Source organism: Cibotium barometz, chromosome 28, assembly GCF_041138505.1.
Source record: "Cibotium barometz isolate CiBa-2024 chromosome 28, ASM4113850v1, whole genome shotgun sequence".
Lineage (NCBI taxonomy): Eukaryota > Viridiplantae > Streptophyta > Polypodiopsida > Cyatheales > Cibotiaceae > Cibotium > Cibotium barometz.
Genome location: NC_141073.1, coordinates 45,974,639 through 45,997,791, shown reverse-complemented (window position 1 = coordinate 45,997,791; position 23,153 = coordinate 45,974,639). Strand labels below are relative to the sequence as shown.

The following is a 23,153-nucleotide window of genomic DNA, read 5'->3' as shown; positions in this document are numbered from 1 at the left end:
TTGGGAAAATATCTTCCAATGATGGAATTTGCCTATAACATTTTTAAATTTACGGCTATTATTTTAGTCCGTGCATACTTATGTATGGGTATCAACTCAGGGCACCTATTGATGTCAGTCTTAAGGACATCGAGCTTGATGCATCGAGGGATTTCTTGCGAGATATGTAGGAAATTCTGACCGAAGCTCGGGATTCTATCAGGAGTGCTCATGATAGGGCACGGTTTTATGCTGATAGGGGACGCTCATCTCGGTCTTTTGAACCAGGAGCGTTGGTTTATTTTAATGTTCCTAAAGATTTTCAGACTTTGTCAATGGGAAAATGCTCGAATTTATCTCCTAGATATTGTGGTCCATTTTCGAGTTATATATCGGATTGGCATGGTTGCGTATGAACTAAAACTACCTCCAATTGTTAGAGTTCATCCAGTCTTTCATATCGATAGATTGAAAGGGAAACTGGGAGGTGAGGATAACACAGTTACTCCTCAAGAACTCGTTGAAGTCGATGAATTATCCTATGTTCCACATGAACCTGATAAGGTACTTGAATTCAGGGAAAGGAAACTTTTGTAGTTGACTAATCCCTGAGATTAAAATAAGGTGGAAAGATAGGTAAATTGAGAATTCGACTTGGGAGTCGGTTGAGATTGTTCAGCGCAGTTCTCCTTCTTTTCATTGCAAGAGTGCAATGTTTTGAGAGAGGGGAAGTATGTTATATGTACATTATGTGTGCTATGTTATATACACATTATGTGTGCATATACTAGGAGGCTAACCCACATTAGGCTTGTGAGCATGGGAGCATGGGAACAAGCTCTAGTGGAGCATGGGTTAGGACTAACCTTAAGGGTTAAGGTTAGGGTCAGGCATCCAAGGGTCACACATGAGGAATGGAAAGTCAAGAGTCACTTGAGGGCCCTCCTATATAATAGGGGCATGGGGCACACTCAAGAGAGCTTGGTGGGCATTGGAGCTTGGAGCTTGAAGGCTTGGAGGCTCATGCTATGGTCTCTTGTGTAGAGGTCCATATCTACTCACCTACCATTTCACACTATAGCTACATGCTATTGGATTGTGTTATACCTCTTGATGGTATGGGACATCAAGGTAGAGGTATGATGTATTTCATTTATGATTCATGTGTGCATCCCTTGGGCTCGGGGGTGGTTGGGTGGTTGAGTTTATGCCTGATTTATGCATGTTTATGCATAACAATTATCTAGAGAGATCTTAGGGTTTTAACAGTCCTCCTCTTAGTAACATCCTCAACGGTGGGACTAGCCTGACGAGAAACCGTGTCTTCACTTTCATTTGTTGCATGCGGCTCTGTACATTCTTCATCTGTTAATTGCACGTTCATGTGCAAGAAGCATAAGAAGACATAAGAGTATTCCATCAAGCGGCATTTTCTTTTGTGAAAAGGGCATGGCAAAGCTCTTTTCTTATCACATGGTACCTTGTGCCAATCCCTGTTTAACCTCTGCTTCTTCTCCAGCGACACCTTGAGATTAAAATGAATGTGATTTTTCCCATCAATCATGACTAGATCTTCATTTGTGAGTTCATCAAACTCTTGCTTTGCCTCTTCAAAGTATCCGGGATGGCTAGAAAATGTATCCTCCAGAGAAAAATCGCAATTGAACATCAATGACATTGAAGGGTGCAAATCATGACGTCGACATTTGTAGAGGAAGTCATACAACAGAGTTGCATGTGTTTCTTTAATCTCTTCGTCCACATCAAACTCGACTTGAACTTGCGCCATGGCTGAATTCAAGGGTGTAGATAAGACATGGAAAATATTAGTTCAAGCAATCAATCAAGAGACAGTCGGTCTTAAACAACAAATCTCTGTGTGGTGAATGGATTCAACGTAATGCGAGAGGAGATGCCAGAGGAATCTAGGTATTCCTCCTCGTGTTGTAGTGAATCTATTTTTCCTAACACAAATAAAATTGCAGCTTAGTCAAGGACCTCTTCTCGCGTTATGGTGAATCGATTCACCATAATGCGAGGAGGAATATTGTGCTTCCTATGGGACCTTCGCTCACGTTATGGTGAATTGATTCACCGCAACATGATGACTTTTTCATCCTTTAGCGCCGCCTCTCACGTTATGGTGAATTACAAATAAAGATACTTCTCAAGTACCCATACTGAGAGAGGAGGTGTCAAACGAATTAAAATAATCACGCCACCTTTTCGTCCTCTTATCGATTTTGCCTTATCCGTCCTCCTGCTTGCCTCTAGGTGACTTCCGACTACCCCCACAGTACTAAACCAATATTCCACCTCCTGCACGACAGTCTCCATCCATTCCCACGTAAGAAATGTGAGTTTTTGTATATTACTTGATTGTTTTGTAAGTTTCTTGTATATTGCTTGTTTGTTTTGTTTTTTCTTTGACTGTTTGCCCCCTGCCATTGTTTTGTAAGTTTCTTGTATATTGCTTATTTGTTTTGTTTTTTCTTCGACTGTTTGCCCTCTGCCATTGTTTTTTCTTCGATTGTTTGCCTTCTGCCATGGTGATTCGATTCACCTTAAAGCACACGACGGGCCATTAGAATCTCAATGCTCCATCTGTTATGGTGAATTGAATCACCAAAATGCAAGATGGAACGGTAAGAGATTCGCGATAATCCTCCTCCTGTTGTAGTAAATCGATTCACTATAACGCGAGGAGGATTGTTTTGCTTTGACTGGCCCTTAGTCTCGCATTATGGTGAATCAATTCACTATAACGCAAGATCAAAGGGCAAAGGATTTATGATAATCCACCTCTTATTGGTGTCAATTAATTCACCTCCTACACGACAGTCTCCACCATCCATTCCCACTCATAAAATGTGATGGACGTGTATTACTTGATTTTTTTATTTCTTGTATATTCCTTGATTGTTTTGTTTTTCCTTCGACTGTTTGCCCTCTGCCATTGTTTTCTCTTCGACTGTTTTCCCTCTACCATGGTGATTCGATTCACCTTAAAGCAGACGATGAGCCATTAGAATGTCAATACGGCTCTATATGTTATGGTGAATCGAATCACCAAAATGCAAGACGGAATGGTAAGAGATTCGCGATAATCCTCCTCCCGTTTCAGTAAATGGATTCACTATAATGCGAGGAGGATTGTTTTGCTTTGACTGGCTCTTAGTCTCGCATTATGGTGCATCAAATCACTATAACGCAAGATCAAAGCTCAAAGGATGCACGATAATCCACCTCTTATTGGTGTCAAATAATTCACCATAATGCGAGGAGGATTATTGTGTTTCGGTGGGCCTTCATCTCGCGTTATGGTGAATGGATTCACCATAATGCGAGGAAGTGCATATTGCTTTCTTGGCCACCATCTCTCGCTTTATGGTGAATTGTTAATTGTGTACTACTGAATAGCTAAGTTTTCTGCTCTTGCTTGCGTTTTTAGATGGCTCGTGTAAGGCATACAGCTAGACCCATTGACAATGCAGGTCCCTCATCTACTAGTGGGAAGAAGATGGGCACTTTGAAAGCCTCAAGATCGAGGAAATCAAGCAGTCCTTCCCGATTATCCAAAATGCAGCCTAGACTAAGGCGTTTCGCCGTCAGCTCTACGAGAAATCACAAAATTTATGAAGCACCCGACTGCTGCTATTCCAAGATTGCCTTTCCAGAGGCTTGCCACATGAGAATTTGTGAGCAAAATGGAATTTTGTTTAGGTGGAAGGCATCGGCCCTGTTTTGCTTGTTGTAGGAGGCCATAGAAGATTGGATGATTGAATTTTTTTTGGATAGTTACGTTCTTGCTGCCCATGCACACAGGGTCACAGTGATGAACAAAGATTTTTTCAGCCTAGTAGCCCTTCGTTTTAGATATGATAAGTTACTTAGACCAGTTACATTTATTGATGCACGAATGGTGCATCAGTAAGTTACTTAGACCAGTTACACGAATGGTGCATCAGTAAGTTACTTAGACCAGTTACACGAATGGTGCAAATTTTGGATGTCCGTCCTGTACAAAAAGTGAGAATTGAAGAGGTGACTGAGGGAGGTCCAAATCATGAACATCAGACTCAGGCAAATTTTCTGACAAGCGCTTAAAGGGAACATCAAGTGGCAATGCTTGCATTGCAAACAAAAAGAGAAAATTTTCGCGCACTCCACGCTATGAATTGGGAGGCGCTTCAATTTTTGTTGCCGGAGTTCTATGTACCCTTTAATATTAGAGGGCAAAGATGTTATTTCCCGATTCATGCTGAGGAGATAAACATTTTGTTTGATCCTAAAACTGAAGTCAACGACAAAGTGCTCAGATGTGTTTTAAGGTATACTCTTTTCTCTGTCCTCCCACAATTTTTCATTCTTGGCTCTTAAAGTTTATGCCTCGCTCTTGATATGTTTCCTTCTTGTGAAGTTTTGTTATTTCGCAATTGCCTGAGGATGTACAGCATCGAGTGTTCCAGATTGATTCGCTGGTCTCTCAACACTGTTGCTAGTAGAGTCAGTTCCGTACCTCGATGTGCTGAACTGGTTTCGGGAGGTCCAGTTGGACGATGCTCGAGTATTTTTTTTGGCATATCATGAAAAGTGAGTTTGTCTCTCTATCTCTCTTGCATGATGTTTATACAAATCACCATACACGAGTTATATAGTGCTTCCTTTGGATTGAAACTAATAGAAATCTATTTGGATGTGATGCAGTTTCCATTAGAGTCTTGTACTAGTTGATGTGCAAGACAATGTCATTTACCTTGCAAATTCGACATCTGGTGTCCATGGCAATGTTTTGCTGTAAGTTAAAATCATTATGATACATATTATTGTTTGAGTTAGAAGTCCGGATTGATCAGGATAATGATTGGTCTTTGTTTACAGTGGTGTCAGGAAACTAATGGCAGCTTATGAGAGCCTGAGCATGGACATTGACACCCTGGATCGATCGACCATTCGAAGGGTTAGTGTCCCCAAACAAGAAGATGGTTACAGCTGTGGGTGGAGGGTTGCACTTAATGCATTGTTGCTGCTACTACGGAGCATTTTTCAGCTCCCTTCAGAGGATGTAAGCATTTTTCAGCTCCCATACGCATTTTTCAGCTCCCATACGCATGCGTACTCTTTTTTATCTTCTTGTATATTGTCATGTTGATCTTATTTATGCCTTGATGAATTGTGATGGCAGTTTCCATCAATGTCTCGCTATGTGGACCTAGACGTCCAAACGTTTAGGGAAAAAACGATTGCGAAATTGATCGAGGTCGCTGAAGTTATGCCTCCAGACGGCCCAGTGGACTTCATCCCGCCCAATCCACGAGGGGGGATAGGCCCCCCTGAGCCTCTTACATGGGCTCCGTACTTGGGAGAAGAGCCATGGCTCCATCCTGAAGCCGATACCTATGGGTTCCAATAATAAATAGTTTTTTTCTTCTTCCAACAAATGTACGTTTGTAAATATGTAGCTACACATGTACATTTATATTTTTTTGCACATATTTAGTGTTATTGGAGAGAGAACATCAATTGTAAATGCACTTTTAATTTGAAAATCAGAGGATCAAATTTGCTACTGTGTTCCTTCACTGCTTGTTTTCGTACATAAAAATTCAATTGGAAAATTTTTGCCTTCATTACATTGTTTTAAACAATAAAGCATTACAAAAGCAATGTTCTGAATAGATAAGTTTATTGCATATGGAAAATACATTGTCACCATATACATGGTCACATCATATATCTTCTAGTGCCTCCAATTCATGTGGGGCTGCAACATCTTTACAAATGATCTGATGCTCTCTTCTTTTACTTAGCTTCCGACCATCGAGCTTGAAGCAAAATTGATCTAGAGGATTCTGAATAGCTACTTCTAATTCCTTCCTAACATATTCGAGAGTCCAATTCTCTTCCACTTCCAATGTCAATGATGGGTGACCCTGTCGAATCATAACTATATCTATCAAGCAAGAGTGGTTGCCATCTCTTGTATCTTGGTCCATGCTTTTCCAGTTGTTGTTGATCCATCGCCACCTTCTATAAGTAAATGACATGCACAGATGTTGCCTGGCAATATAGTATCTGATTCCAAAATATCATTAGGATAATTTTTTGAGTATAATCAAATAAGCGTTGTAATTATTTCACAAAAATACATTTGAATGTTATAACACTCACCGAAATGCAATGTCGGAGGTGTTCAATCGACATTCGATCAAATCATCTCCCTTTGATGATTTCACTCTCCAAACAAATGATCAAGCCAGGCTTCATCTATATCTTTGCACACAAAAGTTGTTCTAGTTTTTCTCAATTGTTTACAATCAGAAAATAAATCAACAAAGCATGCAATTAGAACAAACAAACTTAAGTGGACATTTCTTGCACCAATGCTAGGCTTCATAGCACATTTAATATTATTAAACATTTTGGTCCTGTATGACTCTATCACTTCTGTATCAAGCAATGGCCACTCAGGACTATCAAGTGCGGGCAACGGAATACGTTCCAACTTTCCATGTCGACTCGATTGAGTAGGCAAGGTATAAAATGAGTCATAGAAATATGTTCTACTTCTTGCGAGATCACTTGGTGCTACACGACCTTCATATTGAAGTTCCCCCACCTCACCATGTACAACATTCAAGAATCCCGTCAAGCATTGTGCAGGCTCCCACTCTTGAAGATTGGATGGGTACAAATCTGTGCAAGGCAAAAAAATGTATATCAATCACCTTATTTGCAACATTGAAATACAAAACACAAGCACTTACAATGTGGTCTGTGTCTTGGAAGTCCTTCCAATGGTCCCACGTTGATCTCTTTTTGCATGAATACATGCTGGATCAACACTTCTTTGATAGTTTTCCCTCCTAGTGCCATCTTAAAGTCAAGGATCCTTCCTTTCCAATGTTTGGCCAAGTCTTCAGATGCCTTTCCCTTCACTCGGTAGTAGTGGCCACATTTTCCTGGCTGCATATTGACCCAAGAGTACTTTTCCTGTATACTTGGGGAATCCATTCTTTGTTCTCGTCTTTTATGTTATACAACACAATAGATGAGATACTGCTCCTTGCTCGTTTCAGTCCACTTTCGGGTGCCATGAGAGATTAACAGACGTATGAGAAAGAAGAAGTAGCAGAAAGTGGATGACTGAGCTAACCACTTTTGTGGATCAAGGAGGGAAGAAGAAATGAGGGACGGTGTGTTCTTTTGGGCGCCAAAGATGTTTCGAGATTCAAAAGTGGAACCAGAATGTGTATCTATCTATTCCAAGCATTCAAGCTTCATTAGTTCTAGGGGTGGTGGAAAGAATTTTTTAGTACTCCACGTCTAACACACGAATGTGGAAAACATTCTTTTATTGTGTGAAAAAAACGGTTTTAAATATTTTAAGACAAGGTGATGGTTTTTTTTAATATTTCATGAAGATAAGAGTTTCTCCACGTTTTAGGTGGGTTTGTACAGAGGTCCCACTACCGGTGAATATCGTTCGTAGATTTCATGTCACTCAATCTATGTGTCTATTATTATATTATTATTGAAACTTCCCTATCCACAAGCTCACTCATATCACCAAGTAGCTTTTGAAATCAAGATACCTCATAAGCTACCATAGCAGCACCCTCCTACACTCCACCTCGGTACTCGACAAGGCAACTATTGGCTTTTTTTACTGATCCAACTCACAGTAACACTCCCAAATGAGACTATAAATCCATTGGTAGATCTCTTCTCTGCAACACTATCAGCCCAATCAGCATCTATGTACCCATGTAGTTGTGTCTCTATACCAGCCTCATAGAAAAGTTCATAATCAATTATGGACTTTATGTACCTGAGAATCCATCTAGCCGCATCCAAGTGTGGCTTGCTAGGGACATGCATAAATTGACTCACAAGTATAACAACATAACTCAAGTCTAGCCTAGTAATGTTCATGTCGATCAAGCTACCCCCACTATGTGCCTGTATCTTGTGGGGTCCTCCAAAAGTTGATTTGTATTTGAACATCATGTATGTTAACATCACTATCACCATCGATAATCAAGTCATCTACATAGATGACTAATAACATGATCCCTCTATCTCCCTTTTTTACATAAAGTGAAAAATTTTCATTAGATATTTGAAATCCAATGGTAACAAGATACTCCTTGATCTTGTTTGACCATGCTCTGGGTGCCTATTTCAAGCCATTCAAGGCTTTGCATAACTTGCACACAAAATTTGGGTGTGCATCACTCTCATAACCTGGTGGTTGTATCGTGTAAACTTCTTCTTGCAAATCACCATGCAAGAAGACTGGTCTTTACATCCATCTGATGTAAAGACCAGCCCTTTGCTATAGCCATAACAATGACAGGTCTCACAGCTACCATTATTTGCAAAACCGAATTGAATGTCTCTTCATAGTCAATGCCATAAGTCTGCACATTGCCTTTGAGCACCAATCTTGCTTTATACCTGCTCACTGAACCATCAACATTATGCTTGACTTTATACCTTACATTCAATTTTCTTCTTTTTCTTAGTCAAAGGCACTAACTCCCATGTTGCATTTGTATCCAATGCTGCCATCTCCTCACATTGATGGCATCTTACCATTTCTTATTTCCAACAAGTGCTTGCTCAAAACAAATGGTCTCTAATTTTTGTATTTCTTTCACCATGTAAGCATAATGATGGGCTGTATATCCATCATATCTCAACCTATCAATAGGTTCGTAGACCTGCATACACTTGGATCAATAGGTTCATAGACCTGCATACACTTGGATCACTGTCAGGTGTCCTCAAAACAATCCTCGTTCTCCTTACACTAGGAGTAACCATATATGGAATGCCAAGATCCTCATCAAGGCTCTGCATAAGGCTGCTAGAATCACCATCCACATATGAGTGACCTGCTGACAAATCAGACATAAAAGGTTGATCTATCTTTTTCTTCCCTCTACATGATACATATGTACCTACATCTGTCCTCAACCTTCCTGACCATGGGCTAACATTGGATCCACTGCTAGAGAACTCTCCACGTCCACTAAGCACCTATGATTGTTGCTCTACATGTGGTGCAGCATCAACACTTCTTACATCTTCATCTGCTATTGCATTCATTGCTGGTGCATACCAACTACTCATCTCGTCAAAGTCAACATCTTTACTTACTTGCATCTCACAAATAGTAGGGTTATAACTGAAAAGATGCAGGGGAGAAGAGAGCTTGAGCTCTTGCAGGCACACACACACTCACAAAACTCTAAAGGTGAACACACAAGGTGAGAGGCTAAAAATCTTCTTCTTCTTCACACAACACTCAACACACCATATACAAAGATAAGAGTACACACCATATGAAAAGGTACTCAACCAAATACATACTAGGGTTCTCTATAGTGTGAACCCAACTAAATGAGCTGGCGCTATAACTATGCCAGTCTCTAGAATGGCTGTCACACAGCCTGTCATCTCACTGGCCACATATCACCCATGATCTCACCAACCATGCCAGTGGTGTAAGTGTGGGACCTATCCCCTAGGCGGATCATCAGTGTCCATCGCCTCACTAGATGAGCTCGATATCTCAACACTCTCCCTCGAGCCCCCTCGAGCTCAACTCCATCTCATGTACACCAAGCGAGCCCTGAATCTGCGTAGCTTCTCTGTAGTACCTGATATCCTGTGTGCTGACATAAACAAGGTCAATGTCTCCTGTTGCCAAAACCTTCTCTCTGACAAAATGGTAATGGACCTCTATATGCTTCGTGCGAGCATAAAAAACTGGGTTCCTGGCCAACTGTGGCCAACTGCATACTGCTAATGTTGTCACAAAAAATGACAACTTGTCTATCCACCACTGATAGACCCAAATCTGCAAGTAGCTTTCTCAACCAGGCTACCTCACATGCTGCTATAGCAGCACCTCTGTACTCGGCCTCTCTGTACTGGTGGATAGAGCAACCGTAGGCTGCTTCTTGCTACTCCAAGTCACAGTAGCACTCCCCAAAGAAAACATGAAGCCACTAGTAGATCTCCTATCTGAGATACTACTAGCCCAATCAGCATCTGTGTACCCATGTACACATATCTCTGTCCGAAGAACTAGGTCTTGGTCAATAGTCTAAATCAGAGTTTGGGTCTCGAAAGGTTCTTCCTAAACTATCTTTCTCAAAAGGTTCTTCCTAAACTATCTTTCTCGAAAGGTACTATTTCAATTTCTCTTTTTCTAAATTTCGTTTGATGAATATTTGCTTACAAATTTCTAAAAACATGAATTTCTTATGAGGAATAAAATAATCATTTATCTCGATCTCTGACTTTGATAGTTTAATTGAATTTTCTCATTACCATCTTAGTGAATATGAAACGATAACATTTCTTCTCACAGATTATCTACTTATTCATTTTTTTAATTTTTGTAAAAATTAAACAGAGGATTAAGAGAACCCTTATTTAAATATAATCATTCTATATACATCTATTTATGCCTAAAATCTAATTCTGATGAAAGTCACACTTTTATCATCATAAAAATCATTTATGATAAAAATCACTCTTTTAATATAAAAAATATCTTTTATGCATATATTTTTGGATGTGCTCTTAGCTTTACACAATTATTTTTTTAGCTTTTCTTGGATGAAAAAGGAGATATGTGTGGCATAAATAAGAGATGCCTTAGATTAGGAGATGTAATCTTACAATCTTCACTTTTGCATGTTTATGCTCCACAAGTAGGCCCCTAGTTCTCCCTCTTTCTCCCTTCCTCCTGTCCTTCGTCTCTCAAAAACCACTCGCACGCATGCGCACACACACGAAATAGCTCCAACACATGCAATCATGTACTTGCAAAGTTCTTTGATTTTTGGTGCGAAGCATAGTCTCGCCTTATCCTTCCTCTCTTGGAGAGTGAGAGAGAGAGAGAGAGAGAGAGAGAGAGAGTTTTTCCCAAACAAACCAACCATATAATGACCCATACAATGACATAAGAGGGTAAGGAAAGAGACTTGAACTACAGATATCTTAGTTAGGGACACATTCTACACACACACACATGAATCTACATATTACTAAATGCCGAATGACAAGTTTGGTCACTCCTTGTAATCTAATTTTCCTCTTCTAGTAAGTGTGCCCCTGAGGTGATTAATTGGCGATCATGCATGCATATTGTGGTTAACTGGTCATCACAAAAATTATTAGGCCACGGTTAGGTGTAAAAATTGAATGTCTCTTGATTTCCAACAAGAAGAGAGTATGAGTCTTTACTTTAAAGAAGGTGTAATCTATACCGAGCAACAAATTGCATAGGCAACTAGAAAAATAGAACAAGAATCAAGATTAAAGTAAACCACCCCTCAAATTTAAAGCCTTCCAAGCCATTACTCAGGCAAACATAACGGGGTGATAAAAAAAGAAGAAGCTTAATTTTGAAAATTCCTTTAGTATGTCCTTCTAAGATAAAAGCCAACTTTAGTATGTCTTTCTAAGATAAAAACCAAGAATGAAAGAATGGGTTATCCTTAGAATTTGAGTCCTGCTATATAGACATTACGTATAGATATAGAATGGTATTACCAATGAAACCAATCTAGAATGGAGTTGGTTTATGAATATGTTCGCAACTTCGCACATATTCGCAACTTCGCACTTGAGATGTACATTGAAACCTACATGAAAGAAAACATCAAAATTACTCTTTATTAGTTTGCGCTCTCTCTCTCTCTCTCTCTCTCTCTCTATATATATATATAGTGGTGAGGGGTACTCTGAGGTGGGATTTCTATCCAAAGGGACTTGGTGCCTTGAGGGTATGCTGCCTTATAATTCGGGGGGCGGGCAGCATTCGGGGGGCGGGCAGCATACCCTCAAGGCACCAAGTCCCTTTGGATAGAAATCCCACCTCACGATAGAAATCCCACCTAGGGTGGGGATGTTTTCAAACACACATAAGGCAGTAGAACGGCGGACCTTTCATGGCATTGTGAGCGGAGAAAGTAGCGATTTTGATGGTCATTGATGGACGTCCTGGGGCACTCGAAATCGGGGTCATCGTCCTCATCGGAGCTGTCGGAATGGTGATCTAGCACTGCAGTGTCCAGGCCACGCGATGCCATCCACACCTCTAAAGCATCATTGGGTTTGGGCTTCTTGTTGCCCTTTTTTCTGCCTGTTTGACGTCTTCCTGCTATGACCACCATAGAATTAGTTTAGAAATGTATTTGAAGAGCAGCAATGTTGTCTACTTTGACCATGCAAAAACGTGAAGCCTTACTCATGAATTTGTGTACTCGATGAAGGATCTTGGAGGCAAGGGCTTGATTCAAAGAACATGATTTTGTGGGTGGGAAGGAGAAGGACGTTGATGTTGAGCTTATATTCTTGGGCAAAGTATCACTGTCTTCTCCTAATTTAGAGTAGTAATTGCCAAAGGGCATTACATGCTGAGCCGAAGATTCGCTTAACTTCTGATTGATTTCTAGAAGTAGCTCATGGTTTCTCCAGGTAATGTCTCTGCAGGAAATTTGTGAGTTCACTCAGGCTGGCCCTTCAACGTTCATTTCACAGCTTGGATTTTGTGTGTGTGTGTGTGTGTCTGATTGAGTGAATGGAATACTTGATAGCTTTATGCAGAAAACAGCCCACCTGTATGTGAAAATGAAGTAGATGATCACCATAACTGCGAAAGCTCCAAATGCTGCCCTGGTCCAGTATGAACGAGTCTGTATCCATTGTTGATCCTTCAAAACGTTGCCATACGCTCTCATAAGGTACAGCTCGGTAGCCATGGATATGCAAAGCCCTGCCATTTACCATCGAGACGTTATAAATCAAAGACGTGTTTGATTTCGACAATGTGCTCTTTATTACATCAGATTACTCGCCTGTATACAAGAGGGCCCTCGCATTGTTGGTCTGCTTGGCGCTGGTGAGGACGTGAACAAACACTAGAGAAGTTGCGTAGAACAAGAACATCTTGAGGGCTCTGGACTCGTAGAGAATGCTGTCATACAGAGAAAAGAGGCGATCCAAGGTGGACAAGATGGAGCCTTGTTTGGACACAAAGGCTTCCTGCACTTGCACCAGATCTTTATCTAATTAGTGTTTATTTATGCATGATGAAGCATTTCATTGTCTAACCTTAGGTTAGTAATTCGTATCCATTTAATGAAAAGAAACTTGTAGCTTAGCTTGAGTTTAGTAATTCGTATCCATTTAATGAAAAGAAACTTGTAGCTTAGCTTGAGTTAAATAAAAATAAATTTGAAATTGTGGCACTAAAAGTAGAATTTAGCCCTTAACTTGTTTAACTCCACTACAAGGCTTCACTTATGTGCAGACGAAAATTAAAATAAACTACCTTAGGTTAGTACCTGGGCACTGAGCATGTCTTCGGATCCCTTGAGCAAAAGTTGGTTTTTCTGGTCCAATTCCAACCTCCATATCTCAAAGCTCACTTGGGCTCTTCGGGCACCCTCAGAGAGACCTTTCAAGGACGACCTGAAAGAGGGTAATTGATCGCATAATAGTCCAAAAATTGCGAACTCTACGTGATATGTTATATTGATGCCCAATAGAAATTCTATATTTCACATGCCTTTGTCTCGCTATATGAGAGTTTTAGCAGTTTAATAGAGGCAAATATACATATCTATATATATAATGAATAATTCTAACGTCGACGGGAACTAAACAGTATAAACTACCTTGTCTCTTCCATGGCTATAGATTGGGACTGCTTGAGTTCATCAAGGCTCTGTAAGGCACTCTCTTTGAGCCTTTGGATATTATCGGCGAGGGCATCCGCCAGCCTGACTTGCTGGTTGGCTATCTCTTCCTGCCCTTGGGATATATCGTTGAGTTTTTGGTGGGTGTGCTGGGCAGCCTCGTCAAGCCCTTTCATACCCGCATGCAATGCAGAGTTCATCTCCTCATGGATGTCTTTGAGCTGCATCTGCATGTTCATCACCTGGTCCGAGTTGTTGTAGACGGCCTCGACGGTTCCTAGTGTGTTGTTGAGCAAGCCCTCCAATTGGCTACGCTGTTGCAAGAGTAACTCCGAATGGGCTTCCACTGTGGCAAGCTTCTCTTGCACCTTCTCCGATTGCTCCAATGCGTCGTCGAGGATCTGATGGGATAGGCCTTCCACCTCCTTCATCTTGTCCACTATCCAATGCCCTGACTGTTTTAACTCGTTAATCACTTGGTCCGTCTCCTGTTGGAAGGCTTCACTCCTGGGGAAGGCCAGTTAATCACCCTTTATAATTAGCAGGTTTATCAGATGTTAATCAAGAGTAACTGACTTTGCATTTAAATGCAAGATAATGGAGAGCCCTAGTTCTTTACGTACTGCAGGTGATGGCACATGGCCACCGAATCCACAAAGAAAGCCAAGTAGACCTCATGCGTGTGCTGGTCGAACTTCTCAGTGCAAGCCTTGACCGGCTTGTTATCCGGGCAACGTTGAGGGGAAGGCCAGCCGGTCATGGTCAAGAAGCACTGTGTGAACTCGTAAGCAAGGCGGCATTTCTTCTCTTCGTCTTGTAGGATCTCTCGACAGCTGGAGAAGAGCTTCTTGTATGCTATCTGCCAGCACGAGACATCCAAGTCGTTTATATTGTCGACCTGATCGCCGATGGATGATTGGACGGTGAGCATGTGCTGGGCTTCCTTGATGAGGGGGCGGTGGGTAAGAAAGGAGCCGGCGCTTACGCTCTCGAAGGCAGCCCTGTGCCGCTTCTGTGCTGCATAATAATTTGAACGCCCTCTTCCTCCAGCTGAAGTTGGTGCTTGTTTGGATGATGCGGATCCCCAAGGCCACCCCATGAAGGCCTCCACACTCCTCACTGCGCCCAAAATTACCAGAATGATCGCCAATACCATATATTTTCCTCCGCGCGCCCCATTCATCATCATCATCATCATCGTACATGATCACTCTATCGGCCTCTTACAAGGAGAGGGACAAGAGGTGTCTTCCAAGGCACGCTTGGGTCTTTTGCCTCGTAAAACGCATCGTGCCGTTCTCGCAACGGCAGACAAGACTTCCCCTTCACGCTTTCCAATGTGGGTCCACTTGATGAGAGATGAGAGAGAAGAGACACAGAGATCAATCGTCGTCGTCCACTTGGTTGAGAGAGAAGAGACAGACAGCGCCGTTTGAAGAGAATCGTCACGTGCATAAGATCTACGTGTACTAATGTGGGATCTAGCTCGTACTTTTGAAAAAAAAAACTGCATGCACACCGTTATATGATAGGGGAAGTTTTTTTTCCAGGTTTTTACAATTTATTAAACATAACTTACTGCCTTTCCAAGTCGCCAAGGAAGAAAGGAGGATTTTTGGATTTTTAAAGTTATTTAAAATGAAGTAAAAATTTTCAAGCTTGGGTCATGCTTAGCCAACAACGTCAGGTCAATTACTTGTATATAATTTGTAAAACTTACACTATTTATACCATTCTTTTGAACATGCTAAGTTCTTTTTTGAGTTCACATTAGTCGGTAGTTTTGAAATTTAGACCAGAATAAATTGAAGGAGAACTTTCCTTAACACTGATGCACATGAGAGGGGTTTTTAGAAGTAGGACTGGTAGTCGTAATATCCCATAGCCTTGTTTTATATCAAGCATTCATCTCTACTATATTTGATGTGCAAAAAGAGCTGAGAAATTATACTAAATGTACATTTTTTAAAAGAATCTAAAATAGATATATTTTTTATTACCCTTTGCATGTACGTAGAGCAAGTTCCAAAAAACAAGTAAGGGGTCTTGAACCATTTTTAGAATTAATGTTACCCAAAGTTTTTGAGTAAAGTAACAAAAAGTGGAGATAATGAAAGTGTTATGGAAATGTGAATTATGGAATTATTTGATATTTTATCTGGTATTTATGGTACACTCATTTGCCACACGGTCGTGACTGGCTATGCATGAGAGCCTGGAGCAGTGGTGGCGAGATTTAATGTGTCTTGTGTTTTTGGTTAGCAGATCAGTGCATGGAGTAGCGTGGGTTCGATGGATTTTGGCCGATGCACGGCCGTCGGGTTTTGGTGTGCGCTGATATGGTGATCACTCGCCCATAGTTTCATTTAATTAAATTGCTACAATTTGTATATAAATAGCCAAGCTAAGTTACTTTTTGATATTAATAGCCCAAAGTGGAATGTATCAAGCTATTTTGAGCACTTGCTTTTTGCTAATATATAAATACATGCATGAGGAAGCGTGCTCAATCATGCATGGGGGGAGATTGAACCCACTCTTTTGTCGTGCATATCTTGCTTTTTATGTTCTTCTTGTTTATTTGCGAAGTTTATGCTATGGCTATATATGGAGGAGTATCATAGCTTTGGATTAATTAAATCTTCTTGAAGCATAGCTTTGGATTAATTCAAGCTCCTTGAAGCCGGTCAAAGACTTGTGGACAAAGAGACAAAGAGGTGAAAGACTTGTGGACAAAGAGGTGAAAGAGACAAAGGTAAAGGTGATTTTGGTGATTTTTCAATTTAATTTGAAGAAGAATACGTTTATGGTAATGTATGGTTGAAAGAAGACTTGTTGACCATCGGACAACAAATTCCCATCAATCGTTTGCCCAAAGAGTAAAGCAAGGTGGAAAACCATTACACAAAACCATCTTTAATCTCACTAACCCTCTTCATAATCCATCTTTATGGATGAAATCAGCTCATTGAGGTGATCCTTGGTCTAGCTTCATAATTGTTAAGCCTATCCTCTATTCAATTTCTATAATGGAGGGCTCTAAATTTTCTTTTCCCCTGAATCTCCAAAAACCTTATGTGGTTATTTCTTTTTCTTGAAGAACAAAAGGAAAAAAATACAGTTTCCTATTGATTTTTTTCTTTTTCTCTAAATGAATTCACCCTCCATCCATGGCGGCGATTACACGATTGTTGGAGGTGGAATTTTATTTTTTTCTCTCTCTCGTGGTGATGGTACTGCTTGGATTTTTTGTTGTTGTTGCTGTTCTCTGTTGCATGCAGCGCGAGCAACCAATAAAGACGCTTTATTTTCTTTTAAAAAGCTTAATGTATAAGCTTTAAAACTAATAATTTTTTTTTAAAGGAGGGAACTTATGTGCAAATGATCAGCTGTAAAAGCCATGGCTAGCTATTAAAGCTTTAATATTTTTTAAATTTTGTTTTGTTTCACTTCTCCTTCCAATCGGTGTGGGTGGAAAGGTAATTTTTTTTCTTCTTTCTTCGATGAAGCGATGCCCATTGTTAGTTGTATATTACTAGTGTCATGAGCCGTCTCCAACGGTAAGACGCATTTTGCATTTAGGTACATGCAAAAGAAATATGTGTAAAATCACCCTTCCTTTCCTTTAGAAGCTAGGCACATCGAGCTACACACAAACACGCATAAAGATATACGTATGTATGTACATGTACGTATGAGTACGTGTACGTGAAATCCATTAAAATCATACATGCCACAACAGGAAGATATGTGTAAGTATGTGCGCGCCTATGAATGCATGTGTGCATGTCACCACATACACACATGTAAATTTGTGTCTGTGTATGCGCACGCACCCATAATATCCATAGATATTGGTCACACTCATACATATATGTATACATCGCCCTCAACTTGCCAAACTAATATATAAAAACATCATGATTGCCATACATATCCATATAGAAGCTTGTAGCATTACAAACCCATAAAATGATGAGTATCTTAACACACCTGAACACAATCTCAAAACAATCTTCAGACAACTCGATTATCTCTCCTTGGTAGCCTATATCCCGCGCCTCCATTTAGTGGATCAATATTTGAGGCGAACGGTGTTTGAACAGGCTTGTAAATAGCAAATCAAAAAATTATGTATTGTCCAGTGCCTATGCACCAAAAATCTAACTTATCAAGCTTTTCATAATCCACAAACATTACATGTACATGAAGCTGATCTGCAACCTTCCACAATCGTAGATTGTAAATTCCTAGGAGCCCAAAGCTCTCGTCTCGTTACTATCTCGACCATAAAAACCCAACAATAATCTGGATTCTAAAAAGTGAAGATATTCCCTGTTGAAAATGAATGTTTCAATAAAAATATAAATTATTAAAACAAAACACAAATGCTACATAAAAAGAAAGTTTGTATATATATCGTAAAATCCTAGTGCTCTCTAACAGTTCGATAATTAGAGAAGCCAAGGCCTTCCGAAAATGGAGGGTCTACAATTTAGCCATGAATATTAAATAAATCTTAGAAAACAATATTACCAAAATTATAGCAAAAGTCTAAAACATTTACCTTCAATATCTTGTCCATCAGCATAAATGAACAAAAATGATCTCCTTGCCACATCCATCCTAAGCAATATATCCTTGATATATTGAATATAACACTCTCTCTCTCTCTCTCTCTCTCTCTCTATATATATATATATATATATATATATATATATATATATATGTATATACACACACACACACACACACACACACAATATAAGGTCACTGTATATAAAAGCAATCCAAAAGCAAACAAAGATTGCAGTTGCACATCTTCAAAAACATTCTCCAATCAAATGCTTCCTTCATTGCACAAAGATAGGTATAAATGTAGTCTCTTACATGTGCAAACTGCCATTTACATTTAAATTCTTCGACATGCGATTTGCAAAACCTCCTTGTAAACAACATTGGTTGTTAAGAGCAGGGATTTCATTAACGTCTTCACAATTTCGTGATCACATTAACAAAACCTAGTGTTAACATATTAAAACTTGTGATCACATTGTATATTCACATGACCTGAGAAATGACCTGCCGGAACCCACTAGTCCAGTAACACCTCCGGGCTTCTATCTTTCCCGGCGGGCCCGCCGGGGAACATAGTTTTCCCGGCGGGCCCGCCGGGAAAGATAGAAGCCCGCCGGGCCCGCCGAAAAAAACAAGGAACACCGACGGGGTATTATTCTGTATATAAACACTGCCCGACACCCATCGTACAACTTTTGGGAAGATAGTCCTTGTTTTGGGGGCGTGATATCTCTCCTCAAAGTACTTGTAGAGCTCTCGAGTTGCTAGAAGTGTCCTCTTGGGAAGAACGTCCTTATTTTAGGGGTTGTCGTCTTTCCTTGTAGGCACTTCTAAGGCTATTGAGCCACTCGTCCTTAGTTCTTTGAACTGGGGGCAGGGTGTGGTTCGTAGCTAATACTTGCGGAGATTTAGGGACAAATTTGGAGTCATTCAGCTTTGCATTTGAGCCACGTACGTAATCTACCTCATTCTGCTTTATGAATGGTTTGATGGAGCCAAGAGTCCTGCTTAGGGGCTTGTATTGGTTCTTGATACTTGATATAGTTTAGAGAAGACAAGGGTCTATTGTCCTATACTAGAGTATTGGGCAAGCATAGATCTTTGATTTTTTTTGTGAATGTTAGAGAAGGTCTATTGTCCTATACTAGAGTATTGGGCAAGCATAGATCTTTGATTGTGTAAAGTATCCTTAATTGGGTACAAAAGGCATCCTTCATTGGGGGTGCAATGTGCATGATAGTTTCGAAGTAGTTTTGTAGTAAGACCTTGCAAGATAGTTTGAAGTAGTTTTGTGTTATGTGATGATCTTTTGTATTTGTCAAGATAGTTTCGAAGCACTTTGTCTGCAGATGTATGTTTTGTTATACGTGAGTGATTTGTTGTTTTTTCATTTGTGTAATCATTGTTATATGCTTGGTTGAATAGGTTATTTGTTGAGATGGAGGACAATGTTGGATCCAGTGATACCTCCAATAGAGTCCAAATTTCAAATAGCAGGAAAAAAAAGGCACCTGGGATAGAGTGGCAATATGCAATTAACGTTGGTGATCGATTCATAGATTGGGAGTGTAAGCTATGCCATGCAGTAAAATCAGGTGGGGCGCCTCGACTAAGAGAACACTTTTTAGGCGGACCGAAGAAAAAGTCATGTACCCACCCCTCTGCACCTATAGTGGCCAAACGCATAAGAGAAGAAATTCAAAAGAAAGATTCAAGAAAACATGAAACTCCTACCGTTAATGTATCAAGGCAACAAGAACACTGTTGTTCTAATCATCAAACTCCCGCTACATCGCCTACTTGTACCCCGAATGGCAATGTGCAACCAGAAAGTAATCTACCCAGTGCATCTTCTTGCAAGCGAAACTTTGACGTAGGAAATATACCCATGCGTCAAACTTCATTGCAAGAAAGCCTACGTCAAGGTCGACTCGATGATGCACAACTCGTCCTTGCTGAAGTGATTTACTTTTCTGGGAGTGCTATGATGATGGTGGACAGTGAGCATTGGAAGAGAGCATGGAAAAAAATTGGTGAGTTTGGACCAGGGTTTTCACCGCCTACGTACCATGCTATGCGAAATGATCTATTAGAGAAATGTTATGCGCAGGTAAAAGAACGTGTACAAAGAATAATTCTTAGCAATATAGAGCTTTCTGGATGTAGTATAGTAAGTGATGGATGGTCTAATGTGCAAAGAAAACCATTAATTAATGTAATGGTTATTTCACCTAGAGGTGAGACTTTCATCCGTGCCGTGGATTCAGCTGGTTCAATCAAAACTGGGGCTTACATTGCTCAAGTCATTAGCTCTGGTGATAGAGGAAGTGGGTGCCAAAAATGTAGTCCAAGTCGTCATGGACAATGCAAAAAATTGTAAAAATGCATCCAGAATCCTACAGCGACAATATCCACATATTTTTCCGGTAGGCTGTAATACTCATAGTTTGAATCTTGTATTAAAAGATTGGTATAAATCTGATGATACCAAATGGTTTGCCTCAATCGTCGACACTGCTCGCCAGCTTGTGAAATTCATGCTCAAGAGACAGAGAGTTTTAGATGTGTTTCGACCTCGCATGTCAGTTATGTTAAAGCTTCCAGCGGAGACTGGGTTTTGCACTCACTTTTACACTTTTGAGTCTCTTCTTAGAAATAAAGATGCAGTTTGTGAAACATTTACATGCATGGCATTTCATGACTGGGAGAACACTCAACTTGAAAAAGTGAAAGAGAAAATCAAAGTCTTGAAGGGAGCGCTTACGAGAAGAAGCACTACAAGGGATTGGGCTCATACCCGCGCTCCTAGCCGCTAAAAATGACTTGTGAAAAAAAGTAGCGGGCCCGTGTATCAGCGCGGCCAGAGACATGCGTGTAAAAGCGCGTGTATGGCACCTCTCAGACGCGCGGATACACGGGTGTATAGCCGCGTTTTTTTTAACAGACGCGTTGATACATGTGACTATACACGCTTTTTTTTTATTTAGACGCGCTTATACACACGGGTCTATAGCCGCGTCCTATTCAGTTCAAATGTGTCAGACGCGTTTATACCTGCGTCTATACACGCGTTTCTTTCATTTAGATGCGCTTATACACGCGTAAGTACCAGTTTTGACGCATTAATACACGCGTATTTTCCAGGGTATCTGCATAGATACACGCGAGTTTTACCAGTTCTGACGCGTTTATACACGCGAACAGAGAGCAAAAAAAAAATCCAGAGAGTGCTATTTGGTGCCTGAATACTGTTCCAGCATTCCAGCACCCAATAGCACTCTTTGGTTTTTTTTTTTTTGTGCATTAGACCATCCCATTAGACCATCCACGAAGAACATATGCACGAGGGAGATTAAGACAAGAACGACATGAATGCATACATTGTCAATACACGATTCAAGACAGACATGAATGTAATACTATCGATCAATCAATTCAATATTACTATCAAAATTTCATATATGTATACAAGGGAGTCCATATCTCGAAGTAGCCCATGGCTTGAGTTTACAAAAAAAATATATACAATCACATCCTCAATATGGAATGTGATACTATAAGTCTCAGTACTACTCAGACCCAGATGATGACTCGGTGCTCCCTCCATGCTCAGATGAGCTCACATCGGTCAGAATGTCCGAGGAGTAGTGCTCACGTCCACCCTCTGCAGCGGCGGCCGGTGGATCATTAGCAGCTTGTGCCTGTTCAAGTAATATATAGTATATAAGTATATATATATGCAATTCAATAAACCAAAACCATTCGTTTAGAATTTTCAAGTACCTGTCGACCGTATGGTCTCATGGCCATCTCAAACTGCGCGTCCGTAATACGTCCCTCGGCTCTGAAGATGGCCCACGTGTCACGTCTGCTATGCCGGCGAGCATACGCAGTATCGTGGGTTGTGGGCTTCCTCCCCGTAACCCGTCGCTGTATCATAATCAACACAATTTGTAAGATTAAAACAATCATAGAATCAATGAATTAAGTAAACAATCAAATAAAGTGGCAAGATACTTACGAACTCTGCCTCCCATGACTCGACGCCGCCAGATCCGAAATGCGAAGATCCAATGGTCTCCATCTGGATCCGTCGTGCCTCCACATGCTGCCTGCTCTTCACGCCACCCTCTGCTCGTTTCTTTGCCTCCTTCCACTCGCGTTTGTGTGCAGTGGGCAGGTTTCTCGGCAGGATAGCCACCCGCAGCTACATTTAGCCGGTCATCGTACGCGAGTTTTTTAAGGTGAGATCTTTTATTACTTAAGATCTCCCTTATTTGCGTCCTTCCCCATACATCCGAGAATGTAGCATGTGGGGGATTGGGGTACCGACTATGTACAGCCTCTATCACCTCCCCAACTAATCAGCTATTTTGATCTTTAAATTTAATAAAACAATTTCTATATGAGTTTGATACTACCCCACGCATGTACTCCATTACCTCCCTCCGCCTCGCATCCATCACTATCCCGCCCCTATCCGTCACATCATAGCAGACCACTCTCTCTATCTCTCTCATCTCCTCCTCTTCCGAACTGTCTCCTCTAACTCTTCTCTCTCTATCTCCTCTCTCACCGCGTGCCCTACTACCTCCCCTGATAAAAAACAGAAGCAGGATGTAACACACACAAGAGAAGCAAACCCTAATCCATAATCATCAACCATAAAGAAGGAGAGAAGCCATAGTCACCATCTCTCTCACACACACAAAGGAGAACACAACATAGTGTTATGTCCACACTACAAAGTAAACCTAATGTAATGTCCACACACACTATGACCAGCTGGACACGCGGTCATTTATGTCTCACACATGTTCCTACCTAATCTGCCAGCACATAGCATAGCTGGCTCACACTGACATCGAGCTT

General features: G+C 40.7%; 1 protein-coding gene across 2 annotated transcripts; it reads right to left on the bottom strand.

Moving 5' to 3' along the window:
- Positions 1 to 11,411: 11,411 nt before the first annotated feature.
- On the bottom strand, positions 11,412 to 15,094 carry LOC147622857 (protein GAMETE EXPRESSED 1-like). Of its 2 annotated transcripts, none has more exons than XM_086822712.1 (8): positions 14,327 to 15,094; positions 13,683 to 14,210; positions 13,350 to 13,476; positions 12,861 to 13,047; positions 12,622 to 12,778; positions 12,251 to 12,489; positions 11,947 to 12,163; positions 11,412 to 11,645 (listed from the first exon to the last, which is right to left on the bottom strand). In XM_086822712.1, exons 1-8 carry the CDS (start codon positions 14,899 to 14,901, stop codon positions 11,567 to 11,569), a joined length of 2,109 nt encoding a protein of 702 aa, XP_086678838.1. In that variant the 5' UTR covers positions 14,902 to 15,094; the 3' UTR covers positions 11,412 to 11,566. The 2 variants fall into 2 exon arrangements, with proteins under 2 accessions (XP_086678838.1, XP_086678839.1); XM_086822713.1 differs by having other exon boundaries at positions 11,947 to 12,160.
- Positions 15,095 to 23,153: the final 8,059 nt, after the last annotated feature.